Source organism: Lathyrus oleraceus, chromosome 3 (assembly GCF_024323335.1).
Source record: "Lathyrus oleraceus cultivar Zhongwan6 chromosome 3, CAAS_Psat_ZW6_1.0, whole genome shotgun sequence".
Lineage (NCBI taxonomy): Eukaryota > Viridiplantae > Streptophyta > Magnoliopsida > Fabales > Fabaceae > Lathyrus > Lathyrus oleraceus.
In genome coordinates this window covers 524,546,133-524,560,267 of record NC_066581.1, presented here as the reverse complement: position 1 = coordinate 524,560,267, position 14,135 = coordinate 524,546,133, and the positions used below count along the sequence as shown (strand labels likewise).

The window sequence follows — 14,135 nt, the reverse complement described above, 5'->3', positions numbered from 1 at the left end:
GCATGCTGAGCATTTGAGAGTGGTTTTAGAAGTTCTACGAGAAAAGAAGTTATTTGCTAAATTGTCCAAATGTGAATTTTGGTTAGAAGAGGTTAGTTTTCTTGGTCATGTGATTTCAAGAGGTGGTGTTGCTGTTGATCCTTCTAAGATAGAAGCGGTGTCTAAGTGGGAAGCTCCGAAGTCTGTTGCTGAGATTCGAAGTTTTCTTGGCTTGGCTGGTTATTATAGGAAGTTCATTGAGGGATTTTCTAAGTTGGCGTTACCGTTGACGATGTTGACTAGAAAGGGGCAAGCGTTTGTTTGGGATTTAAAATGTGAAGAGGGTTTCCAAGAGTTAAAGAGAAGGTTGACTACTGCTCCTATTCTGATATTACCGAGTTCGTCGGAATCATTTGAGGTTTACTGTGATGCTTCATTGTTGGGTTTGGGTGGTGTGTTGATGCAGAATAAGCAGGTTATAGCCTATGCTTCGAGACAACTGAGGGTTCATGAGAGGAACTATCCGACACACGATTTAGAGTTGGCAGCTGTGGTTTTTGTTCTGAAGTTGTGGAGGCATTACTTGTACGGGTCAAGATTTGAGGTTTTCAGTGACCATAAAAGTTTAAAGTATTTGTTTGATCAGAAAGAGCTGAATATGAGACAGAGGAGATGGTTAGAGTTTCTGAAGGATTATGATTTTGGTTTGAATTACCATCCGGGTAAAGCAAACGTAGTGGCGGATGCATTGAGTCGGAAATCATTGCATATGTCTATGTTAATGGTTAAGGAATTAGATTTGATTGAGCAGTTTAGAGACTTGAGTTTGGTGTGTGAGAGTACTCACAATAGTGTTAAATTGGGAATGTTGAAGTTAACGAGTAATATTTTGGATGAGATTAGAGAGGGTCATAAATCCGATATGCTTTTGGTTGATAAGTTGACTTTAGTGAATCAAGGTCAAGGTGGTGAATTCAGAATTGATGAGAGTGGTGTTTTGAAATTTGGTAATCGGGTATGTATTCCGGATGTTACCGAACTTAAGAAGAGTATCCTGGAGGAAGGACATCGTAGTGGCCTGAGCATTCATCCTGGAGCTACGAAGATGTATCATGATTTGAAAAAGTTATTTTGGTGGCCGGGAATGAAAAGAGAAATTGTGAGTTTTGTTTATTCTTGTTTGACTTGTCAGAAGTCAAAGATTGAGCATCAGAAGCCGTCTGGGCTAATGCAACCGTTGGCTATTCCAGAGTGGAAGTGGGATAGTATCAGTATGGATTTTGTGTCTGGTTTGCCGAGGACAAATAAGAATTTTGAAGCTATTTGGGTGATTGTTGACAGATTGACGAAATCGGCTCATTTCATTCCGATCAGAATGGATTATCCGTTAGAGAGATTGGCCGAGTTGTATATTGAGAAGATTGTAAGTTTGCATGGTATTCCGTCTAGTATTGTTTCGGACAGAGATCCTAGATTTACATCGAAGTTTTGGGAAGGTTTGCAGAAGGCTTTGGGAACTAAGCTGAGATTGAGTTTTGCATATCATCCGCAGACTGATGGTCAGACTGAGAGGACGATTCAGTCGCTAGAGGATCTTTTGAGGGCTTGTGTTTTGGAAAAGGGAGGTGCTTGGGATTGTTATTTGCCTTTGATTGAGTTTACCTACAACAATAGTTTTCATTCGAGCATTGGTATGGCACCGTTTGAAGCTTTGTATGGTAGGAGATGTCGGACACCTTTATGTTGGTATGAGTCCGGTGAGAGTGCTGTGGTTGGACCTGAAATTGTTCAACAAACTACGGAAAAGATTAAGATGATTCAGGAGAAGATGAGAATTGCTCAGAGTCGTCAGAAGAGTTATCATGACAAGAGGAGGAAGTCACTTGAGTTCCTAGAGGGAGATCATGTGTTTCTTCGTGTTACTCCGATAACTGGAGTTGGTCGAGCCTTGAAGTCGAAGAAGTTGACACCTCGATTTATTGGTCCTTATCAGATTTTGGAGAGGATAGGGGAGGTAGCCTATCGTATCGCTTTACCGCCGTCACTTGCGAATTTGCATGAGGTTTTTCATGTATCTCAGTTGAGGAGGTACATTCATGATCCGTCGCATGTGGTCCAAGTAGATGATGTCCAGGTGAGAGATAACCTGAGTGTTGAAACATCACCTATGAGGATTGAGGATCGAGAGTTGAAGCAGTTGCGGGGTAAAGAGATTGCTTTGGTAAAGGTAGCTTGGGGCGGACCAGCAGGTGGCAATGTGACTTGGGAACTTGAGAGTCAGATGAAAGAGTCCTATCCAGAGTTATTCGCTTGAGGTATGTTTTCGAGGACGAAAACTCTTTTAGTGGGGGAGAGTTGTAACACCCCGATAAAATAAGATAATTATTTAAATTGAGTTAATAATATATTTATTAATTTAATTAAATAATTGGAATTATTATTATTATTGGAATAATAATTATTGGAATATTATTGGGATTATTATTATTGGATTATTTTTATTGTTATTATGGGAATAAAAGTAGAAATCAGTAAAAAGGTTCCATTTGGTAAAAAGAGTTATTTTCACGTGAAAAGGGAAAAAAGGCAGAAAAGGGAAAAAGGGCAAAGAGCCAGAGGACGAAGGTTGAAGGAAGGAAAAGCTTGGAGCTCAGAGATTGCCGGATTTACTCAGGTAAGGGGGGTTTATCATCGATTAATGGGTATTATGGGATAATATGTGATGGGTAGTGAGAAACCATTGATTTGCCTCTGATTGAATGATGTATGATGAATTTGTGAACTTTTGGGATGAACGAAATTGGGATTAAAATTGAAGAAATTCGTAGGAATTAGAGGTAGAAAGGTTAGAAATTTGTGAAATCGAAAGTGTATGATTCGTGTTAGACGAGATGAATGAATTGTGTGAAAAATTTGGACTGTGGAAGGTTGAATTGGATAGATCTCGTAGCAGGAGAAGCCATTGCAGATCTGGAAATTCTGGTTTCTGGTCATACGCGTATGGCACTAGGCAATACGCGTATGATATGGCTGGTACGCGTATGGATGAGGCCTTACGCGTATGAGTGAAAGAGATGAGGTTTTGAACGTGAAATTGTCTCTGTTGGTACGCGTATGAGAATGTGGTACGCGTAGCATACGCGTATGGGAATGGGCAATACGCGTATGGATTTGGTCAGGAATGGGCAATACGCGTATGGGCATAGGCAATACGCGTATGGGCAGACTTGTGGTTTCTCTGAACTGTTGTGGTGCAGTTTTTGGTTGTTTAGGCTGAGTGCTGTAACTTAGCTGATGTATGACGTAGTGGGGATTATTTCCCGTTGTTTTGAGTGGTATAGGTATTAGTAGAGTATGCTAATACTGTGTTTGATTATGCGGCATGATATGATATGCTTTTGTGATAAAATGTGTTGATGATGTGTGATGGTATGCATGATGCTGTGAATGTATCAGTTATGTATGCATTGTGAATAGACTGTTTTATGGCTTAGAGTGTGAGCATATGTCTATTCCTGAGTTGTTGTTATTGTTGCATTGCTAGATGATTAGCATGCATATTGTGGCCCATTTGGGGTGGTAGCTAATTCCCATGGTGAGGAATTAGTGAGTAAATCATTTTGATTGTTGTTGATGTTTGCATGCTAGGTGATTAGCGTGCATAGCATGGCCCATTTGGGGTGGTAGCTAATTCCCATGGTGAGGAATTAGTGAGTGAGTCACTATGTCTCAAATGAGTGGGACTAGTGAGCTTGGTAGCCGTGCCTGGATTTGGACGGTGAGGTTGAACTATATGTTCACAAATAGTCGGTACCGCATGCATGGAGTCTCATTGCATAATATATGTATGGCGTATAATATGAATGGATGTATTCCAATATTATACGTGTGTTTGTGTTGTTATGGAGTATGATTTGAGATTATACTTGTGCTTTATGTTGGTATTGAGCATGAGATTGAGCTGATGTGCTGTTACTGATTGTATGTTGCGATTAGGGTGATTAATGTGTTAAATTGCTTAACATGACATTATATTCTATAATGCTTATTATATTGATTGAGGAACTCACCCTTACAACTATTTTACAGGTAACGAGAAATGAGTTGAGTAGAAGCGATTGCTTGGAGTCTAGTGTAGTCTCCTTAGTGGGTCGTGCTCTGATAGATGTAACATCGGGATGGGTTATCTTAACTTGTTTTAAATGTTTTATTGTTGGTTGAGAACCATTTTACATGTAATGTTTTACATGATTGATGAAATTTATATCCGCTGTGTTTTATGCAAATGTCTATGTTTTGAATTAATAAAAGAGCATGACCATTATATTGTAGAATGGTGTGGAATATTGTGTGACACCCTTAAATGGCATAATTACTCTGATGTTGTATTTTGATATTTAATTTAAATTATTGGGGTATTTTAGAAGGGTGTTACATAAAGTCTCCTGAAATATTATTAGAGGAGATTAAAAATGAATTATATGTCTAACAAAATTTTCGATATAATTAAAGAAATAATGTTACATATACTTACACATTCGTCATAAACATTTTGGACCGCTTCAACGACAGCCCCATCCTTCCCAACCCGAGCAGCCTTCCATAATACGTGCTCCGGAAGAGATGTTGCGTCACTTTTCTCCTCGGCTAGCTACACATTGAATTAGATTATAAGATCATCAATTATAACATATTGTGACAATGTATAAGCTCATAGCATTTGAATATACTCACAATTCTTTGTTGTAACCGTGCATATCCCGTACGCCCTTTTTTGTACGGATACGCGGGTTTTGATGCCCTTTTCCGATTTTTGTCGCTTACTTCCTGGATAAAAAAGTTTAAGGCATATTAGAACCAAGTAACTTAACAATTGTATAATACCATAATTAATAGACATTACATGGAATTTTTCATTTCTTCGTTTGGCGACAAAGTTATCCCATTCATCGGCTGAAATAATCTCGACATACTTCATTGGCCGTTCTGCTTCAACAAATTTTCCTTCCTCATCCTTGAGAAATTTGTTGGACAAAAAGGATCGAAATCCTCGGAGTCTTTTTCCGGCCAATTGAATACAATATTTTTGCCGGCTTTCATCGATATGAAAGGATCTCTAAAAAACATACACATGGAGTGTGTTATTATAAAGTAATATTATAACAATATATGGTCAACAAATAGTCAACAAAAAAAACATATAACAATATATGGTAAGTACCTGTATCTCCGACCATATTTTTTCTTTGCCAACCTTCAAGTCCGGACTTCTCCAATTATCACATGTAATCGGAATATGTTGTCGAACAAGGAAACCAATGTAACTTGCCAACATTGAACCGTTAGGCTCAATTAGTTGGTCTTCAGCACTCCAATGTACTTCAAATTTTACACCCTTGTCTCTTGCACGAATGATTGACTTCATAACAGTCAATCCTCGTTTGATTTCTTTTTCAACATTGTTACGTGATCCATTCGCGTCATGGGTATCGTCTTGGTTAGCCATTTTATCTGTAATATAGAAATGATTCAATAAGACCCAAGTAAGACAATGATTCAATACGTGAACACATTCATATACCTTCCATTTCTCTCATGTTACAACAATCTAAACTCTTTTTTTTTTATCATTATTGAATACAAACTCACACACACCTACTGCATGCAAAAGACCAATGCAAACTTATGGTGTTTGGAACATGAACAAACTTGCATCCATAATCATCAAACTTCCAAGCACAAGCTCAAACACACTTCAAATGATATCAGTTTTCAATCAGAAATAAAAAACTCAGTTTGCCCTAAACAACATTAATCAACATAATACACAAAATATAAAACTAAGTTTAGAAAATGCCCTAATCAAACACATGAAGAAAGTGAACGGTAACGATGGAGAAGAGAAATACCTTCAAGGTGACGGTAACGATGGAGAAGAAAGTGAACAGTGACGGTGGACGCAGATAACTCAGTGAACGTGAACGCAACAGCAGAAAAAGGCGACGGCGACGATGACGGTGAGGGAGGGAGAACGAACGGAGGACGAGAGTAATCGCAGTAGAGAGTAATCGCAGTAGAGAGAAAACCCAGTTACGTAAACGAAATAGCTTATAGAGAGGGAAAATAAAGAGACATGCAGTATATGTTATAATTTTAATGTTTACTAAAGGGGACCTTAGAGGGCGCTTTTGTAAAAAAAGCGCCCTCTAAAGGGGGCCTAAGAGGGCGCTTCTGAAAGCGCTCTCTAAGGCTTTCCAAAAGCGCCTTCTAAACTGGAAATGTACATGGACTTAGAGAGCGCTTTTTTAAAAGCGCCCTCTAAGGGTAACCTTAGAGGGCGCTTTCACTAAAGCGCCCTCTATTGTTGTCCCTCCATTTCCTCATTATTTTTTTTTGGCTTCACTTTAGAGGGCGCTTTGTTACAAAAGCGCCCTCTAAAGGAGGCCTAAGAGGGCGCTTCTAAAAGCGCTCTCTAAGGCTTTCCAAAAGCGCCTTATAAACTGGAAATGTACATGTACATAGAGAGCGCTTTTTAAAAAGCGCCCTCTAAGGTTACCCTTAGAGGGCGCTTTCAATAAAGCGTCCTCTATTGGTGTCCCTCCATTTCCTCATTATTTTTTCGCTTCACTTTAGAGTGCGCTTTGTTACAAAAGCGCCCTCTAAAGTGCGCTGTCTATTCCAATAGTATGCTCCTTATTTTTTCTCTTCACTTTAGAGTGTGCTTTTGTAATAAAGCGCCCTCTAAGGGGCGCTGTCTATTCCAGTTTTTGGCGTAATGTTCGTATTCAAAATTTTTGAAATAGTTCTGAACCAGTACAATGATGATTCAACATCTGGTAACGATTCAGTTAGAAAGTGTTGTATTTTTAATGTATTCTATTTTGATTTTCTTTTCGCAGTGTATATATATATATTCTGTTGTGATTATGCTTTAGCGTTTTGTGTATATTCTGTTGTGATTGTGCTCTGATTGTTTCAAATATGCGTGTTATGAATTAGTTATATTTTGCTTCAATTACAACAAGGATGTTGTATATGAGTGTAGGCTGTGATATTTACATGTGCATGCGATGTTCTGTCACGCTATATGTGGTGTTGTCGATATTATTAATTTTGTAAATGTTTGACTTTGTTGCGGTATCATTATGTTTAACATGATTTTAAATTGGGGTCCGCAACCGTAATTGCACCTGCAAAATTACGGATGCGGTTGCCTCCGCAACCATATCGAACCGCAATTGCGGTGTGATTTTAAAATTACACCTTCAACTGTATTAGGAACCATATCAAATAGTTTCAATCATGATTTTTCAAGTATTTTGATCATAAAAACGAGATATTATAATCCTAAAACTCAATTTACTTCATATGTAACTAAAATACTTAAAATTAAGTGTTTCTCAACATTGTATTTCAAACACGTACCTATAAAAATTCACACCACAACGGCCGCAATGCGCATCGCAACAAGCGCAATGAACGCAATCGCAACACCCGCATCCGCAACCGCAATTTAAAACCATGATGTTTAAATCAAATCTGAGGAAAATATATTTATCGAATTACACATCAACCATCTAATAACAAAACCCTATTTTCAAGCATTCACAAGAATACTATAAAAAGAACCTTGAATGTGATGCTTTTGAGTGATTTAATACTTGGGAAATACATAAGCTTTCTTTGAAGGGAAAAGGGAAGAGATAATAAACGAAAAGGGATCAATAATGCAGAAATTTATAGAGGTTTGTTTTAGTGAAATGACCTACTCATTTCCCAAAAAAAAATTGGAAGTCTTAGATAGAGATTCATTACCAATAACTAAGAAACTCCCATAATCCATTATATAATTGATTATTTAGCATCTAATTGATTAACCTATGAATGGACAACTTAAAAAATATTTCTTTATTAAGCAGACAATCTTCTAATCAAATGGGTATGCTCTAATTTTTATGTGTGGAAGCTTTTACTTTAAAAGTGAGAGATTTCTCAATGTTTTAAGTGTATGCGTGCGTGTGTGATTTAACCATAATACTTTCGTGACTAATTTTGCATAGTCTTCTGTATGAGTGATTAAGTGATTAGTGTATGTGTCCTTCTCACTTGTCTAATCTTGCCTAGTAGTCTTGTAGGTATGAGTGATTAAGTTATTAGTGTATGTGTCCTTCTCAATCTTTATAATACAATAATCACCCATACAGACAAGACTAGACAAGTTTTCACACTTCCTCTCTATCACACTATAAAACTTCAAATCTTGGCATTATCATTGACTTTATAACACAAGAGTCTTGAGTATTATTGATGAGGTTTGAGATATTTATGTATTAGTTTCCATCATGGGAGATGTTTTAAATCATAAGTGATCATAAACCATATGTCTTCGCTTGAGAGTTGATTTTAAATAAAAGTCTTTATTTTTATTTGGAAGGACAACTTAATCTTGAACAACCACCTAATGCATCTTTGACAGCGTCTTGAATCATTATATCCACAAACTTTAATATATATATATATATATATATATATATATATATATATATATATATATATATATATATTATATATATATATATATATATATATATATATATATATATATAATATATATATATATATATATATATATATATATATATAACGTGGAGATGATGATCAAATTTGCAATCAAGTATTAATCTAAATACGTTTTCATGACACACATACACACACAATTTAAAGCTAAAAATTGTAATATTTTCTTTATTATATGGTTTCGATTAATAAATACAAGTTATCGAAGAAAAAAGGAAAAATGAAAAAGAATGGGGACATAAATCTTAACCCATAAATAACTAGTAGAAATAATAGTCGGACATGCCCGACCTATCGGTAAAAAAAAATTAAAATCATAAATAAGAAATGAATCTCGCCAAGTGTTATAATCAGGAAAAAAATTATGTTTGTTAATCTATCTACACATACATTTTCCTCTCTGAAATTTTGAGATATCTTAAATGTAAAAGAACATGTAATATATAAAGGATTCTTCCATTTAATTAATAAATACTAATGGACAATATTCACATTAAAATCCATTTAATTAATAAATACTAATGGACAATATTCACATTAAAAAATGTACAAATAACTAACATTAAGATAATTTCATACTAACACTTTCTCCTATTTCTCTTATTAGCATATTTTGCTTCAATTACAACAAGCATGTCGTACATGAGTGTTGGCTATGATATTTACACGTGCATACGATTTTCTATTACGCTATAGCGGTGTTGTCGATATGATTAATTTGTAAATGTTCGAATTTGTTGCGGTATCATTATGTTTAAATCGGATCTGAGAAAAAATTACACATCAACCATCTAATAACAAAACCCTCTTTTCGAGCAATCACAAATGAGTACTCTAATAAGAACCTTGAATGTGATGCTTTTGAGTGGTTTAATGCTTGAGAAATACATAAGCTTTCTTTGAAGGGAAAAGATAGTTGCATGTGTGTGCGTGAGATAGAGCATTTTATAAAAAATATTTAAAAACATTTTATAAAAAGAGATAAATGAAAAAGGATCGATACCAGAAATTTATAGAGATTTGTTTTAGTGAAATGACCTACTCCTTTTCCCAAAAAATTGAAAGTCTTAGATAGAGATTTATTACAAGTAACTAAGAAACTACCATAATCCATTATATAATTGATTAATTATCATTTAATCGATTAATCTATAAATCTAATAAATTAGGCAACTTAAAAAACATTTCATTATTAAGCAGATTGTCTCCTAATCAACTCGGTATGCTCTAATTTTTGTGCGTGGAAGCTTTACTTTAAAAGTGAGATGCTTCTCAATATTTTAAGTGTATGTGTGCATGTGTGATTTAACCATAATACTTTCAAAAATGACCTTGTATCTTTATAATACACTAATCACTCATACATACAGACAAGAGTAGACAAGTTTTCAGACTTCCTCTCTATCACACTATGAAACTTTAAATCTTGGCATTATCATTGATTTATATATATATATATATATATATATATATATATATATATATATATATATATATATATATATATATATATATATATATATATATATATATATTACTTGGAGTTATTCTCCTCATATAATGACTAATAGACTAGGTGTTCCTTTCAAGTAATTAGTTTGTCCTATACTCTATCTGCAATTATATGGAGATGATGATCAAATTTACAATCAAGTATTAATTTAAATAAGTTTTTTTCACACACATACACACACAATTTAAAGCTAAAAATTTATGTTTGCTAATCAATCTACACATATATTTTTTTCTCTGAAAATTCAAAATATCTTTAATGTAAAAGAACATATAATATATAAAGATTCTTCCATTTAATTAAAAGATATTAATAGATAATATTCACATTAAAAAATGTACGAATAACCAACATTGAGATAATTTCATGCTAACACTTTTTTCAATTTTTCTTGTTAGCATATTCGTAATAAACATCATAATTTCATGCAATTTAGTTTAGAAAAACCAAAAACTTAAATGAGAAAGCTCCCAAAATTATTGCTAAATTATTTATATGAAATTTATTCATTAATTAACCCACTCCACATTAATATATTTTTACTAATATTTTTTAAAAAATAATTTTATAAAATCAATTTGCCAAAAGCAATATTTTTTCCACTAAACATAATTTCGAACTATAACTATTTGAAGCATAATATATGAAGAAAAAAATCCACATTTATTTTATTCATAATAAATAAAAAGCAATTGGCCATGTAAGAGTTTCTTCAAAAGATAATCAATAAATATTTTTCTAAGCATTTCTTGACCATAAGACACACCCTTACTTTGTTGAGCCTCATAACCTAACTCACTTCAATTTTATTGAAAAACAAATAGATAATACTTCAAACATGTTATCCATATTCAATCAATTCAAAGTCCTTCAAAAAAAAACAAAGAGCTAAAGAGATTCATTTCATCTTTTTTAAGAACTACTCCAACTTCAATTCCACCATTCCCATCTTTGCTTTCTGCCAAACTAATTGTTAAACCTCTATCGATTGATACTATCTCCACCTTTTCCGGCCTTCCCCATCCAAAATCAGTCTCATAAACACCAAATCTATTAGACCCTGCCACTCCCATAATTTCAAATCCTTCTATTCGTAAAGAAATAAGTTTATTAATGCAATCTTTAGCTCCTTCAAGAACACCCTTTTCATCTATCATCTTTATTTTCTCATGAATACACTTAGCAACTAAGAGAACACCATCTTCTTTGATGAAATCCAATGGTTGTGTATCAGGGAATTGCAACCAAACACAGTTACCAAAATAGTTATTTGGTATTGGTGGTTCTAACCTTGCTCTACAATCTACCGAGAAAACAAAAGCGAACCTCTCTTTCTCCTTTTCAACTCCATTCATAGCTTTTGCAATAGTAACATGCAAATAAGCACAAGTGAGGATAAAAGAAGATAGAGTCTCTGGCTTTGATTTTGATTCATTTGTATCCATTATTTCCCATTTGGATAACACCCTTTGCTTTATTTTATCCAAATCTTCGCGCGTGAGCTTGAACGTAGCACGAACATAGTCTTTGAGTTTTGGTTCAGAAGGAAAAATCTCCAAACTGTTTAGTTTTTCATTTGGGAACTTCTGTGTCATGTGATGAATCCAGATATTTGTGAAGTTTAAAGCAAGTTCATTTGGGTCTCTGATGATTTCCCTGTTGAATAAAGGATCTAACTTTGGTAACAAAGTTGGTGATTCATCTAGGGTTTCAATGGTTTTGTTGCATAGATAAGCCCACGCTTTCATGAACATGGTTGTAGATTTTCCATCAAGAACAGCATGGTGTGTGGTGATGCCAAGAGAAAAACCATTTTTTGGAAAAAGGGTTATCTGGATTGAGATAATAGAAGCAAAAGAATCTGTTGATTCTAAAAGCGGTATTAAAGATCGAGACAAAGAAGCTTCTTGTGGCGAGTTTTCAATGACAAGGTTGAAATCTAACTCAGATTCTGCAATGAGAAATGAAACTCCATCATCTTCATTGGGATTGAACTTGATGAATGGTTTTGAAGAATCAGAAGGCCAAAGGATTTTACCGGCTAAAGGGAGAAAATGTTGGAGGGTTAAAGAGAGTGAAGATTTGAGATTTGGAACAATTTCTTGGAAGAAGAAAGAGGGGTGTGATTGTGAATTTGGGAGGGTGTAAAAGAAAACACGTTCTACAGGGTGGAATTTTAGCCAAAATATGTCAAAGAAAGTGAGAGGAGTTATTGTTTTTACTAGAGTTGATGATGATGGAGGAACAACTTTGGTGTGTTCATGGATTTTAATGTTGTTGGAATCCATGTGAAAGTGTAATACATGAAGTCTTGTTTGAAAGATTAGAGTAATGAAATTTTATAATGGAAAATTCAGAGTGAAACTTGTTGAAGAGAAATAGAAAAAGTTTAAATTAGGGAATAATATATTATGAGATTAATTGTTATGGAGTGTAAATAGTTTTACACTTTCAATGCATCATATCCGTTTGTATTATTTTTTAAGTAGTTAAAATAAAAGTGAAACATTTTATATAAATTAATGGTTGTGATTAACTGAACACACTGTAAAAAAATCTTTACATTTCCTGTGTATATCAATTAAATACATATATTATGATAATTATTATAAACTTAAAATTATTAGCTAGCTACTATATTTTGCAACTTATTTTTTTCTTACAAGGGAAAAATCAAATATCTTTTATAGACATCTAATTGAAATTATTTCCAATTTGTACAAAATCAAATATTTTTTATTAGTTAATTTTTTAGTTATTTTGGTTTATAAAGATATATTCTGTTAATATTTTACTCTATATAAAGGAATTCACTTACGTATTTTGATTTCTTTTTTATTTGTTAATTTTATTTAGAAAACAATAAATCAATTTAGATACCCTTTTTTGATTTATTTTGAAATTTTAATAAAAAAAGAAAAAAATTAATTTTAATTGAAAAATAGTTGTTTAACGTAAATATCATATATATCTAGAAAAGTTGAAGGAAATAAAATGACTAAATTACCCCATCCCATTTTATTCTGGTGCACCCACTGATATTACGCATTCACACTCTTAGTCTATCACTTATTGTTTGATCTCGATCAAATGCATAAAAACGCATAATCAAACTTTGCATTTTCTATCACTACCGTCAAATTTCACTGCTTCAACCTAAATTTCAAATTTACCACAACGGTCCATTCTCTAACATTGATGCGCACCTCTTTGATTAGACATTAACAATTTATCATCTGAACCAATCTTTACTCTTCATTCTTGACCTCTTTTGATGTTCTCATTCTCTGTTCACTTCTCATCTGGACCAATCTTTACTCTTCACCTCTCCAAAACGTTGAAAATGAGCTCTCATTTGTGCAAACCTCGCGTTTTTTCAATCTTTACTAATGTATATTTTATTTGTTTTTTGCAGTTTTTTTCTCTGAAATAAGATTTTTTCTTCCATTTTCAAATCAGGAAACATGGTTTAAAAATGAACCCCTTTGAAATGTATATTTTTTGTTAGTGCATGAGACTTTATTGGATTTGTAGTCCGTAAGAAAGGGATTGAAATGAATCAAAATAAGACTAAGGAAATACTGGAAACGTGGCCCCCCTCGACCAAAAAGAAGTTGCAGTCGTTACTAGGAAAAATCATTTTCCTAAGAAGGTTTATTTCCAACTTAAATGGTAAATCCAAGCATTCGACGAGATAAAAGGCGAAGAGAAGTGCATATGGGAGTTGGAGCATCAAAAGGAATTCGACGAGATAAAAGCCTAATTGATAAGGCATCCAATCATGATGCCTCGTGTGAAAGGGAAGCCAATGAAACTATACATCTCTGCATCATATTTAATGATGGGTAGCATGTTGGCTAAAGAGGACAAAAATAGCGTCAAAAAGGCCATTTACTATCTTAGTAAGGTCCTGAATGATGCAGAAAGTAGATATAGTAAAATGGAAAATTTATGTTTTTGCTTGTATTTTTCTTGTACTAAATTTAAACATTATATAAATCAATGTTGCATAGTCGAATCGGGAAATGGGCCTTAGCCCTGACTGAATATTCTCTAACATATGCAT

General features: G+C 33.9%; 1 protein-coding gene across 1 annotated transcript; it reads right to left on the bottom strand.

Annotated features, from left to right (window-relative positions):
• Positions 1 to 10,868: 10,868 nt before the first annotated feature.
• Positions 10,869 to 12,405, bottom strand: LOC127128651 (malonyl-CoA:anthocyanidin 5-O-glucoside-6''-O-malonyltransferase). Its single transcript, XM_051058018.1, has one exon. The coding sequence runs from the start codon at positions 12,355 to 12,357 to the stop codon at positions 10,930 to 10,932; it is 1,428 nt and encodes a 475-aa protein (XP_050913975.1). The 5' UTR covers positions 12,358 to 12,405; the 3' UTR covers positions 10,869 to 10,929.
• Between the last annotated feature and the right edge of the window lie 1,730 nt (positions 12,406 to 14,135).